This window comes from Lagenorhynchus albirostris, chromosome 14, assembly GCF_949774975.1.
Source record: "Lagenorhynchus albirostris chromosome 14, mLagAlb1.1, whole genome shotgun sequence".
NCBI lineage: Eukaryota > Metazoa > Chordata > Mammalia > Artiodactyla > Delphinidae > Lagenorhynchus > Lagenorhynchus albirostris.
Window position 1 is genome coordinate 15,740,761 of NC_083108.1, and position 16,325 is coordinate 15,757,085.

The 16,325-nt window shown below is 45.8% G+C and overlaps 1 protein-coding gene across 14 annotated transcripts in view; it reads right to left on the reverse strand.

Moving 5' to 3' along the window:
• The window catches only part of ZNF532 (zinc finger protein 532), a 108,274-nt gene that overhangs the window by 42,916 nt on the left and 49,033 nt on the right, over positions 1–16,325 (reverse strand). For all 14 annotated transcript variants that reach the window (XM_060121533.1, XM_060121537.1, XM_060121541.1 and 11 more), the window contains 2 exons: positions 13,901–16,263; positions 1,777–1,958 (listed from right to left, as the gene is read on the reverse strand). In XM_060121533.1, coding sequence (XP_059977516.1) covers positions 1,777–1,958; positions 13,901–16,263 — 2,545 coding nt within the window. The remainder of the gene's footprint in view (positions 1–1,776; positions 1,959–13,900; positions 16,264–16,325) is intronic.

Here is a 16,325-nt window from a genome sequence, read left to right on the forward strand (position 1 = left end):
GTAGTTGAGAGTCCGCCTGCTGATGCAGGGGACACGGGTTCGTGCCCCGGTCCGGGAAGATCCCACATGCCGCGGAGCGGCTGGACCCGTGAGCCATGGCCGCTGAGTCTGCGCGTCCGGAGCCTGCGCTCCGCAACGGGAGAGGCCACGACAGTGAGAGGCCCGCGTACCGCAAAAAAAAAAAAAAAAAAAGATACCAGGAATAGCTAGCATTATAGGAGTCTTACTTCCTTTATTCATTCCAACTTAAGTTCACTTTCATTATATTAGAAAAATCAACTATAAATATCTGAGGAAACTGGCATCCGTTAAAAGAACTGCACTTGTAGTTTTATATTAAATAAAGAATCCAGTAATAAGAGTTTCAAAACATGGGATAAGAACCAAAGTATCACTGTGTATGAATTCTGTGGAATCGAGGGCACCTTCAATGTGGAACATTCCTCTTAAGCACTTAGCATGCTCTTGGACTATCCTGTTTTGCTCTGTAACATGCCCACAGAGATGGAGGCAAACGTCACACCCATTTTACAGACAGGGCACCAAGGCACAAAGAACACATGAATTACCACACAATGAGGAGCCTAACTGGTACAAAAACCCTGGTTTCTAAGTTTCCAAACCAAAGGTTTTCTACTAGGGTGGTTGCCAATCCATTAAACATCTGTGCCTCACAGGTTTGGAGGCGTGAGATAAAAATGTGAAATAAGTCTTAGTGTTAGAAGAATGGACTGAACCACCTAGAAATTGGTGATGCCATAACGCAAATTTAACTGAAATAAAACTTTTAAATCATACCGACTGGCCTTCATTTTTATAAAACATCTTATCTGTATCACAACTAAAAGAAAAAAAATAATTGTATATTAACAGTCTAACATTAACAATACCAGGTGAACAAATGTTCAAGTCTAAGATAAATACACAATACAGTAATACCTCTATTAACAAAGACACTGTATATCAATGACGTGTTTTCTTGGTGGACCTTCACTGGATCAAAATGTACAGGAACAAAATGTTTCTAAAAGGTACAGGAATGCATTTCAGAAGGTCACAAAGTGGAGGATCAAGTTCAAATGCATCATCGCTCGATACTAAACTAACATTTAGATTTGTCAGATGTTGTAAAAGACTAAACTAACATTAGCCTTGTCAGATGTTGTAAAAGACACATCTGAGAATATTAGGGGGCAGTGAAAGGGGTCACGGTTAAGATGTGTAGAGATGAGGGAGAAGCCTGGACTCAGGTAATGGAGAAGAAGGAATAAAGGAAGGTGATCTGGGGTGGAAGGCTCTTCCACAACGAGCGGTGGTAGGAAAGGACACACACCCAATCCTTTAACAAGACAAGATAAAAGTAAGGGACCATCCATACCCTTTCTGTTTTGATGAGAGCAAGTATTCAGAGGTACAGAAACGCACTGCATTCTTGCAGGGCTTAAAATGCAGAGAGCGTGACAACAGAAGTATGCTAGAAAGGGTACAGAAAGTATAAAGGCTCTAACAGTCAATCAAGGCCAAACCTTACCACCTGCACACTTTTGCTTAGAAGGATGGGTCCCATTGACCCTCGGCTTCGTGTGGACCAGAGTCAATACCACATTACAGGATTCACACAGATCAACTCGACTACAAATGAGCCAGGTTCCCAGAGGATCTGTTAATCGAGGTATCACTGTATGACCCTGAAAACGATGTGCACAGACCACTCAGAACCCTGTGCCCTCAGACGTGAATAAGCTTTATTTGCACAGAAATGAACGATATACTGACCGAAAACCAACTCTCCGCGTGTAGTGCAGACAGTTCTTGGTGACGTGGGTCTGGAAGTGCACCGACCTGCAGATGGCCCCGCACTCGGGGCAGGTGTAGGGAGATTTGTGCTGGTGGATTCTCTGATGAGATGCGTAACTGCACTGGTTAGGAAGCAGCATCTGGCAGACAGTGCAAGTCTTCTAAATAAACCAAAGGGGGAAACAGGGTTGGTCCTACGAAGTATTTTCTAATATGCAAAGAAGCTTGGTTAAACCTCAAAATAAGTATACAGCGGTCATTTCAAATACTACGATAATTGATTTCCAAAGAAAAAGCAAACTTAAAAGTTAAATGGTCAATGTAAAATGTCCCTGTAAAATACAGACAATATGTACTATGTAGTCATGCTCATCCCAAAGTACGATGTAAAGAGACTGTTAGCATTAGGTAGACTTCCAATTTTGTTACGTTTACATTTTTTTTTTTAGTGTGAAGAAGAGGTATCCTTATAAAGTATGTTAGTTAATCTACTTTAATGTATAATTAACTTTAAAATACAAGTTTATGGGCATCTATCTTGACAGTAGAGCTCCCACAACTCAAAAAAGTTTCTTCAAAATAATAAAAATTAATTAGTGGTTAATCCAGCTTTCTTTCTTTCTTTTTTAAATTTTTTTCACTTCAGTTATTTGAGATCTGAAACACAGGAATGCAAAAAGAATGGCCGCAGCAATCAGTTGTTCTTTTTTGCACATGAACTGGTTTCTTAAGTGGATGAACTGATCATTATGACTTATGATTAAAACCAACGAACCAAGTTTAGATACATAAATTCATATGAAATTGAAACTTCACAGAGCTTAAAATCTAATCACATATAAACTAAAACAGACTGAAATCCTCTGTGGAAAGGGCTCTACACCATTCACTAACCAGGAAAAACTGGAACACACTACATAGTTTTCATCCCCTTAGATATAAGCACTAAACAAACATGGCATGTTTTTAAAACACAAAAAACTCCAAGTAAATATAAACAGAGACCTCAATTACTTCCATTCCAAAAATAAACCTAACATAGCAGAAGATAAAATGTGTCTGAATACTCTCTGGACATTCGTGCCACAAGTATCTACTACTACCTTCTAAAATGTGTAATGTTTATTAAAGTCAGTTAAAGAAAGCCTCAAAATATAGACTCCAGCTAAAACTGAAACCATCTTTTGTACTGACAACAGAATTAAGACATTTTCAAAAGACTTTTTATTCTTTCAGCTATTGCAAACAAATTAAGGTTTAAACTTCTGAGGAACCTAAACTAAGAAAAATCAGAAACTCACTTGAAAACTCTTTCTTGGTTCTCTCCTGAAAGGCCTAAATTACAAATTTTATCCCATAAAATGTTTATTGCAGTCACAAAATAAGAACATTACAGGCAGCTATGATGAGGTTAAGCATCATTTAAAAATGGCATTCCTTTTCTAATAACACATATTCCAAAGCCACAGCAACGAAAACCAATCAACAGATGCATTAATTATAAGATCCTGGTGACACCTACATTATCACAGGTAGTCTGTTTCTTTGAACGAAGGTCTTCTATTCGCTTTTACCACACCATCATTCATCCCAGGCAGTGAGTGATAATGTCTGAATTTCCACAGACATCTCAGAATGTCTTGCACTTACTTAGGAATAAAACCAGTGTTTTCTACACTCAAGTCAAAACATTTTATGTTTATCATATGTATTGAGCCCATTCCGCTCTAAGCCAAGTGGTGAACTAGGTCCTTTAAACAGATAAACTTCGATACATCACCTCATCTGATTCTCATCATAACCTATGAAGTGGATAATATTATCTCCAGTTTACAGATGAGGAAATGAGGTTTAGAAAAGTTAAGAAACTTGCCAAGACCTCACAGCTATGAGGTGGAAGAACCGGGATTTGAACTGGGCTCTGAATAATTAATTCCAAGGCCAAGGGAGGAGTAGGGTGGGGGTCCACAAGGAATAAACAAGCAAAAACGCGCCCCCCCCACCCCCCGCCGGGCAAATGCACGTGAAGGACAGAGGACCGCTGTCAGGGTTACAGGCCATCCCCCAACCCACCTCCGCAGCTTCTCCTTCTCGGAGAGTGATGTGGTTCTACCACTTTTATTATAGGGAGAGACAGCAACAAAAATAAAAACAGGAGATCGAAAAAGGAGACAAAGTATGTGCTCCTTAAAGCTGAAGAGAAGTTTCACATGATCTCTCATCAAGACATGTTAACAAACACCCTTCACGATACACATAAAATTCACAATGAATTACTTAAACACGCTCCCCTACTGGATGCCCGTATGTTTGTAACACACGTAACTATAAAAATAGTTATGGACCGGTTGGTGGGTGAAAGAGCTCTGTTACTAGCAGGTCAACTAAAATAAGTATCAAAATTATTCAAGAAGACGTTTTGTTAATTAAAGTGCTCTTTACGATAGAAATGTCTGACTGCAAAGACTATGAAAAATGCTTTAGAGTAACAAGGTCACCCAATTACCAACCTTTCAATAGCGACCTCTCTCGCACCAGTCCTTGGAGAGGGGACACATTCCCTTCACACTGCACTGTGCAGCGGGGCGCTCCCTGTGGCCCCAGGGCTCTGTGAGAGCAGGCGGCAGCCTCTGCCCTCCCTGTCCCCCTCCACCACTGATGAGCTACAGGAATCTGCACTCAGCCATTTCCATGGGCTGAGGCGCCTCACCCACTGTAGGTACGGAAAGAAGTACAGGCGAGGGTGGGAGCCAGAGTGGGCTACAGCCCCAAATCACAGAATTCAGTCCCTGGGAAATCGCATCAGATTAAGTTCTACTCTTTAGTTTGCACACACGGATGCATGTGTATTTGTGCGCAGACTCTGTGCTGACTCCCACGTTTCCGTTTACCTGTTCCCACTCCATTCCATCTTGAGAACACGCAAGTTGTCTGGACTGCAGACGTTCTCTTCCTGGATACTTGTGTGCTAGCAATAGTTTTAGGGTTTACCTAATTGCTCTCCCTCCAGTTTTATCCACCGCCCCTGTTTTAGATAATGTGCCCTCTCTGCTTCCTGAGACAACGGTGACAGATCTTCACAGCACAGAGGAGCAGATGCCATTAGCTTCTCTGGGATACTGGGAATTCACAGTAATGACACACGTTCTCTGGATCTGGGGAGATGCATTTGAGGATGGGGGCAGGCCAGGATTTCTCTGTGGTCTACAAGAATCTGACTGTCTTTTTTTCCTTACTTTAAATCAAAGAAACAAAAATGTATCTTAAAACTCTAACTCTCTACTATACAAGCTGAGGCTACTTTCGACAGGATAAAGCAGTTTAACGTGACAGGACCTGCCTTCTGAACAGAAAACAGTATAATAAAATGCACTTAAATAGTCTCGTGTGTCTTTTAACAGTTTACTTATGTCATCTGAAGATGGAAAACGTTTGCAGTACTTAGGTAAGAAGCGGTTAATTTCTAGTCTGGGGCAGACTCATTTGCTCAGAGAACTGCTACTTTTTAAACTAAAACATTATTTTTCAATACTCAGGTAACATGAGAAAGCTGAAAATAAAGCTGAAAAGTAATCACACTCATACTTGACAGCTACCTGCATTGCACCCTTCTCTGCCCAATCCTGGCACAGAGAGTGAAGGCTAGGCCTCCAACGCAGGCGGTGAGGAACGGGGTACACTGGGGCCCTGGTAAGGATTCAGATAGCCCTAGGGCTCGGCACCCTCTCTGTATACAGGAGGAATTATCTGAGTAACAAGGAAAACAATTCTATGTGTTTCACCTCATGTTTTAGGGAGAAGAGGAGCAAGGGAAAAGATGAGGAAGGCTCGGGAAATGTGAGTAAATATAGCATCTACTCATGCTTAAATTTCAAACAGACCAAAAGCCTGTGACAGCATGAAACCCACTGATCCAGAGGTCAAAACACTGTCAACTTAACAGTCAGCCCAGATGCTAAGTACACTGTTTCTGCCTCACTGACAGCAGTTTTGTAATTTTCCATCTACAGTATAATTACCAAATAATAGTAATAATAATAAAAGTATACCAGTTTGTTTTCTGGCTCTCACTTTCACCCAGTTTCACAATGAGAACACAGACAAAGCACTGCATTTCAGATCTCAGTTAAATGGAAGTAACACAAAGCAAGCATTATAGCAGAAATAACTGTATATACCATTGTTCCCAAAGCTAGCTGTTGGTGCTGGTTTTGTCCTCAAATCATTCTGCACTAAAAATCCCTAATAAAAGTTGACAGTGAAATGAGCAAATTCGCAGAAAGCAGTATGGTCCACACATATAATCCACTCAGATGACCATCGCTCAAGAAGACAGATAAATTAAGAGTTGATAACATTAAACTATCAACTGGGACAGGACTAGCCTGACCAAAATTAATAGTAAACGTTTAGGAGAGCAGGGCCAAAAACCAAGCTAATGATGGTGTTTGGGGTGGGCGCGGGAACTGAGGCGGCCCCACGGCCTCCAGAAGCAGCTGCTGGAGCAGAGTACGTCTAGAAATGAGACCTGGGGGAGGCTGCTCGGGATAATTTAATACACCTGGTATGTTCTAGTAATGATGCCCATAAACTCCCTGAACCTGAACTGAATCAGCAACCCTCCAAAATAAGGACCGTGGCAGATAAGTCACCTTCACTTGCACCCTTGAAGCTAATCTGAATGTAACCCCAGGGTCCATTGTCAGAAGACTCCTATGGTCCCTGCAGCTGTAAAGTTCTATGCTTCTACATCTTAGGTTACCAGCATCAGAAACTGGAAAGAATAGCTAGCAATAAAGAAATCTTGCCTCAGGTTCTGAGTTGGCCACTGATTGGGCACTTGTCTCTTCAACTGTAAAATAAAAGAGTTGAGCAAAGGACCTATGACATCCTCTGACTCTACGGCTGATACAGATTCTACGGGAAGAAAACTGATTTTACCAATTCGGAGGTTATAATACGCGCTTCCAGTCTGTACTTGGCTAAGTTTAGTTGTAGTTTTACCAAGAGGTGAAGCAACAACATTCCAATAAGTTTAATTTTCAATTATTAAAACTACAGTTGTCAGCTCTTAACTACTTCATGGAGAGGAGGGAAACTTCTCTAGCCCCTCCACCCACTCCTTTTTCTCAGTGTGCCCCAAGGCAGGAATTATTAATGAGACAGGGTGGAACATAAACCGACAACCAGGGCAGTTTTACCGGGGTTAGAAGTCGATGTCCACGTGCTCCACTCTTATTGCACCGCTTGGTTCAGGGCGGCTGGGAAGGGCATGACCCATCCCAGATGCTCCATCGCACCCCCACTCCTCGGGGCTTGCTCCTCGGCAGGGTAAGCAGACGGAGGCAGGGCAGACTAACCTGGGCCCGAGCTTGCCTGGGGTCCTGGCTCGGATTCAGGCTCGGGGGATGCAGGGTGAAGAGGGCTTCCAGCTGAACCACAGATTCCCACCCGGCTCGCCACAGAGACCTGCCCGCGGGTTTGCTGAGCACGGGGCCGGCGAATGATAAAGCAGCACTCTGAGTCCCTGAGTCCATCATCCCCTTGTATAGACCGGCCACAGAATACGCTTAAGAGAAGGAGTAACTGACAAGGCAGAATTCGGCGAATGCCACCCAAACCTTCCTTTATCCCATGACAGGCTGGCTCCAGAGCCTGAGCACGTATGTACGGGGTGACGGTGAGGGGAGTTTCGCACAGACAGCCACAGCTGGTGCCAGAAGAGAAAGCAAGCCTTCACCGGGTTCAAACACGCGCCCCTGGGCCAACCTGGAGAAGGAGCCTTTCGAACCATACACAGGGGTGAAAATATAAATGGGGAGAAAGTGAAAGATAAAAAGGGAAGGGAGGTGGTGCCTGCACTACACCGAGAAGCCATTCTCAACAGAAAGGCTGAGGTCTGAGGAGGCCGCGTTCAACCCGTAAGAAAGGGAGAAGAAGAGACGCTCACTCCTGACGGCTGCCACAGATAGGCCAAGATGGAGGTGACCTCACTGAGCAGGGGACATGCCTCAGGCTCAGAGAGGAGAGGAGTCCAGAGTCAAGCGGAATGCTGTCGTCCCAGGAAGCCTGACTCCAAAAAGCGACTGAGAACCACAGGCCGGAGGGCCTCAGGCAGAGCCCAGTGACGTAACCACACATTCTCTCCTGGAGGAGCTGTATTTGAAAAAGTAGAGTGAAACTTCCACTTCAAGGGAAATGGAATAGAAGCACCTCTCTCTATTCCTTCCACTAAGTACAACTAACACTCCTGGGCGTTATATATACAACAAACGTAATGAGGCTCTGGAAGGCAGAGAGGAGGCAGGCTGGCGAGGCACCTCAGGTCCCTAGTGATGAGTTCTCCGGGGTTCTTTTTGCCTCACGGATCCCAGATTTGGAGCTGAGGAAACGGGGAACCCAGGAACGCCAAGGGGCACAGACAAAAAAATCCCCAACAAAAGCCTGCTATCTTTAGCCAAAGGATCCGGAAAGGGGAAGCCTAGCAAAAGACAATTACTACTCTACTCCAGCCAAACACCCCAGGAAGCACTGCGCCCTCACCCATAGCACGCCAAGTCCAGGTGGAGCCCAGACCTCCGCTCCTGAGGCTGTAATAAGGTGTCCTAGTACCCTCACCCAGATGGTATCAGAGATGGCAGCAGGGAAGTGGGACCTTCATCCCTACCAAGTGATAATGAGTCCCTCCACCAGCCCAGCGGGTGTTTAAAAAAAAATCCCAAAAAAAGAAATCTCCAGGCCCAGATGGTTTCACTGAAGAATTCTATCAAATATTTAAAGAAAATCTAACACCAGTTATAAGTCCCTTCCTATATGAATACAGATGCAAAATACTAACAAAATATTAGCAAATATAATTCACAATATATAAAAAGAATTACACACCTTGATCAAGTGGGATTCATCCCAGAGATTCAAGGTTGGTTCAATATCTGAAAAATAATCAATATAATCTTTCCCCCCAAAAAATACCCTAAATCCAATAACGAGTTTAACAAAGACAAGGGATACATGATAAATACACAAAAATTAATTGTGTTTCCATATATTAGCAACGAACATGTGAACACTGAAAAATATAATACCATTTACACCTGCCCACGTGCAAGGGGGGCAGGGGGGAGGGGAAGCACCAACAAAACGTAAAGAAAGAAGGAAAGCAAGCAAACAAAACATGTATAGGGCTTGTATGATAAAAACTACAAAATGATAAATCAAAGAAGATCGAAATAAATGGAGAGACATTCTTTGTTCATAGACTGAAAGACTCAACATAATAAAGAAAAGACTTCCCCCCAAATTGATATACAGGTTTAACATAATTCCTATCAAAATCCCAACAAGAATTTTTTGGTAGATTATAGACAAGACTCTTCTAAAATATATATGGAAAGGCAAAATAACCAGAATAGCTACAAAACGATTTTGAGAGGAAAGAATAAAGTTGGAGGAGTCAGTCCACCAGAGTCCCAGAAATGCCTCCACAAATATGCCAGCTGACGTCTGACAAACTGCAAAGGCAATTCAATGGAGGAAAGGCAGCCTTCTCGACAAGTGGTACTGGAGAAAAAGGACATGCATGGGGCAAAAGAAATCTCCATCCAAGTCTCACACATTATACAAAAACTAACCCAAAACGGGTCACAGACTTAAACGCAAATCATAACAGTAAACTTTTTTTAGAAAAAAAACATAAAAGAAGGTTCTCAGGATCTACAGCAAAGTGAACTTAGACCTGACACCAAAAGCACAGGCCGTAACAGAGAAAACTGATAAATGGGACTTCATCAAAATTAAAAACATTTATTCTGCCAAAGACCTCATAAGATGAAAAGACAAGCCACAGACTGGGAGAAAAGACTTGCAAACACATACCGACACAGGACCAGTATCTAAAATATATCAAGAACTCTTAACACTCAACAGTAAAAACAAACAAAAAAACGAATTAGAAAATGGACAGAAGAAGAGACATTTCACCAAAAAGGATAGGCAGATGGCAAATAAACACAAAAAGGTATTCAACATTATGAGCTATGGAGGAAACACAAATTAAAACCACAAGATATCACTACACACGTATCCGGATGGCTAAAATACGAAATGATGCCACCACCAAATGTCGGTGACGATGTGGAGAAACTAGACCACTAATACACTGCTCTTGAGATTCAAAATTGTACAGCCGCTGTGGAAAAGAATTTCTTGTGAATATAAATATGCAACTACCATACAACCCAGCACACAAAAGGATTTACCCCCGAGAAAGGAAAACTTACGTTCCCACAAAAACCTGCAGACAAATGTTTGTGGCAGCTTTATTCATAATAGCCCCAAACTGGGAACAAACTAGTGATACATCCAACAACCTGGATGAATCTCCAGGGAATTACGCTGAGTGGAAAAAAGCCAGTCTCAAAGGCTACATACGGTATGACTCCATTTATATAACATTCCTGAAATGACAAGATTATAGAAAGGAGAAGAGATTAGTGGCTCCTAGGGGTTAAGAGGGAGGCAGGGGTGGGAGGGAGGTGACTGGGGCTCTAAAAAGGCAATATGAGGGACTCTTATGGTCGTGGAAGGGCTCTACGTGTTGACAGCATCAGTGCCAACAGCCTGGATATGATACAGTTTAATAGTTTTGCAAGATGTTACCATTGGGGGAAACTGGGTAAAGGGTACACAGGATACCTCTGTATTATTTCCTACCATAATCTACAATTACCTCAAAATAAAAAGTTTAATTTGAAAATGGGATGATCTGAGAAGACTCAAGGTGTTAATTAGCACGGAATACTTTCGGCATTATCACATAAAATTTTTTAACTACCTTGGCAATTATAAGTAGAAGGTGGGCAGGAGACAGGAAGGGAGGAATAGGAAAATCCCTGATGGGAGGCAGGAAGGGAAGGAGGAAGGAATATCCCCGCTGTCAGTGAACCGGCACACCTTTCTCTAGGTCTGGTAAACTCACACGTGGAAAGGCACGGAGCAAGGGCCCGGGGGCCTGTTAGTCTTGCCAGGGCCCTGAGGTCACACCCTTTAACCTCCAGAATCAACGCTAGCTGGGGTCAGTACAGGAAGCTGTTGTACATGACTCTAAGCCTATGTGCAGACGTAGGGAAGCCCGGCCTGGGCAGACCTGAGAAGAGCCAGAAGAGAAAACGGGCAGCTGCGGGCCCGCGGCTGACCCTGTAACGGTCCCCACCCCCGGGCAGTGAGGCAGCCTGCTCCGGCTCAAGTTCACGCACGAGTCACCAGGAACGGGGAGGCCAACGGAGAAACGGAAAGCAAGACAGAAAGAAGGCACTCAGGCAAAGACTGGTGCTTGAGGTGCCCTTAGATCTTCTTACAAAATTGAGAAGTTGAACTATGTGTTGTAAGTGCCCTCGTCAGAGAGGAAACAGTTTATACAGGTGGACTTTTTCCCCCACACTTAAATTTAAGTTCACAAACTGTAAACCGGCCAGCGGTTGTGTGAATAGCAAACTGGAGAAGACGAAATGAAGAATTTTTCTCTTTTCTCTCCCGTCCTTCCTGTCTTCAGCCCCAGCCTCCCATCGCCATGGGTACCTGATGCCGCGCCAGGGGCCAACCACAGGTGGGGACCACCCGAGCTCCCGCTACACTTGAGGCTAGGACAGCAGGAGCTGCACGGATGCCACTGGCCTCCTGGGCTGCAGGAGAGACTCGAGGAAGGTGTTAAGGAGGCTGAAGAAGGGGCAGCCGCTCCGCACCCAGGGGCGCAGGCTGGGCGGCCAGGTGACAGACCAGACCAGGCTGCCCCTGGGTGCGCAGAGCCCCCGGCAGAGCCTGAGAAGAGTGGCAAGTTGTGGAGGGGATACCGTGGTGAAGGGCAGGGTTTGGGTGAAAGCAGGGGCACTAGGAGCGGGAGACGTGCCTCGGGGTGTGCTGGCGCTGCCAGCCAGGCGGTGGCTGGCTCAGGCGGCAGCTGAAGCTCACTCGACAGAAATGCTCTTCTCGGGTGGGCTGAGTGGACCCTAGCTCGGCAGAGTCAGAGGAAGGAACCAGAACAGGGTGACTGTCCGGCCTAGTATTACCTGGCCCTGGAGTTAACATATATTCTGCCCTGACTCATCCCTCAGTGCTCCAGGGGAAACAGGGGAGCTGCGCTACACACCTGTCCCAGCAAAATACAAAGAGTCAAGGCAAAGCAACCACCCACACAAGAAGAGACGTCAATCTCTTTCCCTGAGGGAAAGCGCTTCCCTATTTGACCCCGGTTCAGCGGATGAGCCTAAATGGTTAACAGAGAACAAAAACGAGGGGAAAACAGGGAAGAAAAGGTCCCCAAGGGAACAGACATCTCTCAAGGCAGCTCCACATGCCAATACGGACCAGCACACATGAGCCGGGACATACTCCACCACCTGCACAAAATACCAGCAGAACAGAGAGAACTACGGAAACGGCTTTTTCTTTTTTTTTTTTTTTAACTGCATCCTTTTAAGACAGAAGGAAAGACTGCCCCTTTGATGAAGCGGTGACCAGGTAAGAGGAACCCAGAAAGAACCCAAGCCCTGTCACCAGGACGCGCCTGGGGGGCTGCAACAATCACTTCTTCTTGAATCAGCTTAACCACCTGAGCGCTTTACCGTCAGAGCCAATGAAACATGTAACATCCAACGTTCTCGATGCAAGAATGTTCTCGAAACTCTTTATCGCCTCCATTTCCACTCAACTGAATGTCCACAGGAAAAGTCACTGAGGTATTCTTGATCTTTTGTTCCCCAAACTTAAATCCTACAAAGAACTTGACTCAGCAGTTGCCCTTGGGGAGCTGATCACGGTGACAGTACCAGACGTCTGAACCACAGCATAAAGCTCCTCGTCACAAGACAGCGGAGGCAAGTAAGGGAAAGATCAGTTTACCAACTGGGGCTTCCAAAACAGAAGTTTGAGCCAGGGTATATATCAGCTCAAACCAGCGCCCCTTCCAATATCACACGTTTCCTGGTTTGCACAATAAATCATATGGTCTCTCTAGCTTGAATTAGTTTCACTCAACATGCCCAGTTACTTCCATATATCTGTAAAACACATTTATCTACTGCCCAGAAGTTGCCTCATGGAGAGAAGCAAATGGTAGAGATAAAACCGCCGACTGACGCGCACTGTGAAATACATCTCACCAACACCAACCTACACTTCACCACAAAAAAACAAACCAAAAATGCCACAAACAAGGGATTTCCCTGGTGGCACAGAGGTTAAGAATCCACCTGCCAAGGCAGGGGACAGGGGTTCAATCCCTGGTTTGGGAAGATCCCACATGCCACAGAGCAACTAAGCCCATGCGCCACCACTACTGAGCCTGCGCCCTAGAGCCCATGCGCCACAACTACTGAGCCCACGCACCGCAACTACTGAAGCCCGCACACTCTAGGGCCCGTGCTCCGCAACGAGAGAAGCCACCGCAACGAAGAACCAACGTAGACCAAAAAAGAAAAAAAAAAAAAAAAAAAAAAGCCACAAACAAACTCAAATGGATTTAAATGGATGGGTTTTCCGTTAGAAGGTTAAATTCACTGCAGTGGAGAATATTACTGAATATACCAGACCAACACCTTAAGTAAGCAGGCATGCCTGAAAAGTGGGTATCAACTGGGTGTGTTTAACTGTAAAAGACAATAATTATAAACAACAACAGGAAATTTTTAAATCCCACAACGGTCGCTAATAAATGACTCAGGAACGCTGGTGACGTAGCCTGACTTGAACACTTAATCCAAAGGGTCTATACTATCACTCGCTAGAGCTCAGACTTCCAACGTAAATTCCAATCACCCAACAATTAAGAACTCCTTTACTTACCCCACATCTAAGGTGCCATAACCCAGCTAGTACACAGCTTCTGTCTAAAACAGTCATCTTCAAAAACACTGATTTTTAAATAAGATTCATATTTCAACACTGCTTTATGCAAACAATCCTCTCTCACATGTGAGTGTGTACACAAATAGACACACACATCCCCCCATTTAACTGAGCTCCCGCCCCTAAAATCCACGGGCACGGTATAGAGCACTCATGTCTACAGACTCATCACCGAAATACCAAAATGTAAATGATACTCTACTTGTCCACTTGTATCTGCAGCCTGCTGGAAATGAGTGGCCAGCGACGTCTCATCCTGGAAAACTTCATTACACTCCAAACATTTCAGACTATGCCTACAGAGCTTGGATGGGTCTTCATCCAGAGGCATAGCTGGAATGATGGGTGTGCTGGAAGGGGCTGATATGACTGTCCCGGTTATGCCAGACTGAATTTTTGTTACAGTGTGTGTGCCGGCTCCCGAGGAGCTCGGGAGGGCGGAAGATGAAGCAGGAGTATTGCTTGATGGAGAAACAATCATCTGATCTGCTGGGACTGGCTTCAAGATCAAGTGTGAACACTGCATCACCACTCCCTTCTCCTTGTGCCCGCGGGCATGGGACAGGAGACTGCACTTGTTGTAAAAAACGAGGTTCTTGGTGCAGTGGTTGCACGTTACTTCGATGCGCACGCTGCGCCTGTCGTAGTGTTGGGTCAGGCTCTTCTCAAGGGCGAAAGAGTCCCCACACTCCAAGCACTTGTAGCCGCGGGTCGGTAACGTGATGCCCGCGTTCGCAGGAGGACTAAGGTTGGGGATGTAAACTGGGACTGGGTTGACGCTGCTCAGCACCTTGTTGAAAGCTTCCACCACAGAACTCTGCAGGGAGGACACCACCTGGACCCGCGACACCTTCTTGGGTGGCTGTGAGGCCGCGGCACTGATTATTGCCTGCTTTATTTGCTGCTGAGGTTTGGTGAGCACCTGGCGGAGCTCGGAGGTGGCCTGGGCGCCCTGAGGCAGAAGGTTAAGGTTGGCAAGGTGCACAGTCTTTGGCACGAGTTTGGCATTGGCCAAGCTGGAGGCCGGCACCACGACGGTCTGCTGCTGGATGGCGTTGGCAGCTTTAATGATGGCACTGCTGGCGCTCTGCACAGAAGCAGCAGATATGACCGTGGCTTTGACCGTCGTGTTGTTGGCGAGCTTCAAATTAATGACTTGAGACCCGGCCGTCTTCACGGCCGACACCGGGAGGAAGGCAGTCGCCACAGGCTTGATGGTGACCTGTTTGGGGGTCAGCTCGGCGGGGGCCACCGCGTTGGTAACGACCGCCGATTGCAGAGGCGCCCTGGGCGGGGAGGAAAGGACGGCGGCCGAGGTCGGAGACGACAGCAGCGACGTCACGGACGCCACCATGGACCCCGTCTGCTCAGAAGGCTTTTTTCCGGCATCGAGATCGACTTCAGGCAACACCCTCGTCACTGTTCTCTTGATTTCCCCAGAAGACGTCTTGATGGTTTTTATGCGGACTTTGGGAATTGCTGGTGTTGACCCTGCAGGAGAGGATGGCGATCCCTTGCTACTGTTCTCACTGGAAATGCTCCTGGGACTATCCGGCTGCTTAAGGGATGCTTTTTTCGTCCCATCGATGAGACTCTGGGATTCCGGAGACTTTTCAATGGCTCTAGGGCTATCGTTTACTTCTTTTGGTAACGGAGAGGCCTCCCGGGAGTTGGTCACTGGTTCTTTAGAGGAGTCCGAAGCGGCCTTTTTAGCACTAAGAGCCGCAATTGCAGCGATGCAGGAAGAGAGCTTGGAGGATGGCTTGGTCCTCGAGGGCACCACACCGCCGAGGGAGGCGTCATTCTTCTCCGAGCTCAGCTTGCCCTCGGGGACCCTGTTTTCAAGCACCTTTTCAGAGTTTTCCTTCAGTTTATCCTCCATTTTTCTGACTTTGAAAGGTTCATAAACACTCAGGTTTATAGAATTTGTTTCCGTTTCTCTCTTGACAACTTTGTTTTTCTCTAGGTTGCCTGGCGTAGAGATGCCAGTTTTGCTTAAGCCTTCTCCCCCGAGTGCCTTCAGTTTGTCATAGTCCTGCTGGGGAACCGACCCTGTCAACACATTCGATCTGAAACCGGAGCGCATGTCCTCTTTGTCCGGGGGGTCGTCCACCTCTATCTTCTCATCGTCGTCAAACTCTTCAGCACTGGAGATGGGGCTGAACTGGCTGAAAGCGGAGTCTTTTAAAGTCACCTCTGAGGTAGGCACGTCTCCTTTCAAGGACTTCGATCCATCTTTACTGTAAGTGTCCAGAGAGGACGCCGAGAGAAACCCGTTGTGCAGGCCGTTGCCGGTGGGATTGTGGCCGTCCTTCTCTGCGCCCTCGGAGGAGTCGATGTTCCGCACATTCTTCACAATAACACTGACGCCGACGTCGGAGGAGGACGGCGTGTGGGAGTCGTCGTCCACGTGGGCGTTCTGCTTGATGTGGCCTTCCTGGTCGTCGTGTCCAGATTCAATAGCTGCTTTGGGATCGACCATATCTGGGATGTCAAATGCTGCCAGGAGGTCATCAAAGTCTGGGGTCTTCATATCCCCCATGGTCATGAATTTGATCAGATGTTCTGTTAAACGAACAGAAAATAATTCCATCAGCAATGAACATGCAGATAAACACCCCTATGGG